This window comes from Cladosporium halotolerans (genome assembly GCF_011745625.1).
Source record: "Cladosporium halotolerans strain TM138-S3 chromosome Unknown Sca482, whole genome shotgun sequence".
Classification (NCBI taxonomy): domain Eukaryota; kingdom Fungi; phylum Ascomycota; class Dothideomycetes; order Cladosporiales; family Cladosporiaceae; genus Cladosporium; species Cladosporium halotolerans.
The window spans coordinates 1-998 of record NW_027191886.1 but is presented as its reverse complement, the minus strand read 5'-3'; the positions used below and the strand labels follow the sequence as shown (position 1 = coordinate 998).

The 998-nt window shown below is 58.5% G+C and overlaps 1 protein-coding gene across 1 annotated transcript; it reads right to left on the bottom strand.

Annotated features, from left to right (window-relative positions):
• On the bottom strand, positions 1 to 998 carry WHR41_09598 (uncharacterized protein; the record flags this gene model as incomplete). Its single annotated transcript, XM_069378201.1, has 3 exons — positions 583 to 998; positions 275 to 524; positions 1 to 220 (listed from the first exon to the last, which is right to left on the bottom strand). Coding segments are annotated over exons 1-3 (583 nt in total), but the record flags the coding sequence as incomplete, so codon positions are not given.

The window sequence follows — 998 nt, the reverse complement described above, 5'->3', positions numbered from 1 at the left end:
CGCCTTGACCCTCATGCGCCGGCACAGCCATGTATCTGCTTTGCGGCGGTGCGGGAGTCGTGCTGCCGTCCTGTCGTTCACGCATAGCCGGTTGTCCCAGTTCATCAGATGACCGAGCGGGTCTGCGCACGCGGCTCCCTTTTGCCGGCGTGCGCCCCTTGGCACGAGCTCGTCGTTTGTACTCTTCGGGGAGCCTCTCCGGATAGCCCATCGAATCCATCTGCGGCCGGTCAGCGTGTTGTCCACGTCTCTTCAACAATTTGACGTGACGCACTGCACCTGGAGCATCGCGGTACTTTCCGCGTTTGTGATTCCTTGCGAAAATCGCGAAGCACTCGTCTTCCGATTCGGTCCAGGCCTTCTCCTCACAATGCTGCCTGTTGGCACCAAGAGAATTTTTCGCAGGTCCCTCTCTTCGTCGATTGGATGAACGTCCTGCTGTGCTCCTTTCGCCTGTGCCGTAGGGCTGATCGTGAGCCACACTGCCGCTTCCTCGCGGCCCGAATTGCGGCTCGAATGCCGGTCTGTGGCCAATATTAGCACGAAGAACTTGATCAGGTCATCTCTCATCTCGCGACTTACTGTCTCGGGACATTGCCGCCAGATCGTTGGCTGTGGACGCCCGAGGAGGCTGACGGCGTCGACCAGCTCGGACCAGGGTAGTACGTGACATGCTGTCTCCCAGCGGCGGCCATCCACCCAGGTGCAGGTATATGGTCGAGATGGTGGCCAAAGTCCTGATTCGCGGAAGGACGAAGCGGGAGTCCTGGCACGGAAGGACCAAAGGCGTTGGCTGTGGAACAACCAGGCGCGGGATCGGGCACTTCATGGCTGAGTTGTTGTTCATGTTGTTGTGCTTGCTGCTGGTAATGTGAGTAACCCGGCAGATGAAATTGATTTTCAGCAGCAGATTGCAAATTCCAACCATGCGTGGAGTCGTCAAAGGCTAAGTCAGACTCCCCCGAGCCATAGACGGTGCCAGGCTCCACGCTACTGCC